At 59.8% G+C, this 617-nt stretch overlaps 1 protein-coding gene across 1 annotated transcript in view; it reads right to left on the bottom strand.

Moving 5' to 3' along the window:
- Window positions 1-266: 266 nt before the first annotated feature.
- Window positions 267-617, bottom strand: part of RELT (RELT tumor necrosis factor receptor) — a gene marked incomplete at its 3' end in the record, with an annotated part of 2,866 nt that continues 2,515 nt past the window's right edge. Inside the window, exons 7-8 of the mRNA XM_008935431.1 lie at window positions 481-617; window positions 267-390 (exon numbers count right to left, since the gene is read on the bottom strand). The exon at window positions 481-617 is cut by the window's right edge and continues 52 nt beyond it. Coding sequence (XP_008933679.1) covers window positions 267-390; window positions 481-617 — 261 coding nt within the window. The remainder of the gene's footprint in view (window positions 391-480) is intronic.

Genomic DNA, 617 nt, shown 5'->3' with positions numbered 1-617 from the left:
AATGGAGAGAGTGGGAGGAAAGGGGAGTGGGGAATAACTCACCAAACCCCTTCAGGCTCATTTTTAAAAGTATTTTGTTTAAGCTTCCCAGCTGCCAGAAGAAGTTTGGGGATGATGGGCTGTTCTAGCCTCTCAAATCACCAGGTGTCCTCATTAGGCTTCAGAGTTAACATGTTATCCTCCAGCCTCCTGAAGCCCCATTTTCCCCTAGGAAGGCCCTCCCCTGGGGATTCCCCATCAACCTCACTCCCTCTGCACTCCCTCACCTCGGGGGGGCTGTCGACGCTTTTCAACCACGGGGGCCGCATTCCGCTACCAGTGGGGAGAGGACCACGGGGGGGGTCACCTCCTACCTCGCTCCTCACCTCGGGGATCCGGGACACCCGAAACCTGTTTGAGAGGGGCACCATATCAGCTGGTCCCCGCTCCGGAGGCAGAGGACGGTTCTGGGGTGGGGTAAGGGGGGGTCCCCCCGCTTACCTGCCAACAGAGAGGATGCTGACCTCACTTGAGTGACCACCAGGTTTGGGGACCTTGGTGGCACCGAGCCACGGCAGCACCTCGGGCCACTTCTTCTGGCTGCAGCGGGCGCATGGGGCCGGACCCTGTACCGTGTG

Source organism: Merops nubicus, unplaced genomic scaffold (assembly GCF_000691845.1).
Source record: "Merops nubicus isolate BGI_N331 unplaced genomic scaffold, ASM69184v1 scaffold30702, whole genome shotgun sequence".
Classification (NCBI taxonomy): Eukaryota; Metazoa; Chordata; class Aves; order Coraciiformes; family Meropidae; genus Merops; species Merops nubicus.
The sequence above is the reverse complement of the archived record's forward strand: the minus strand, read 5'-3'. Positions and strand labels throughout refer to the sequence as shown.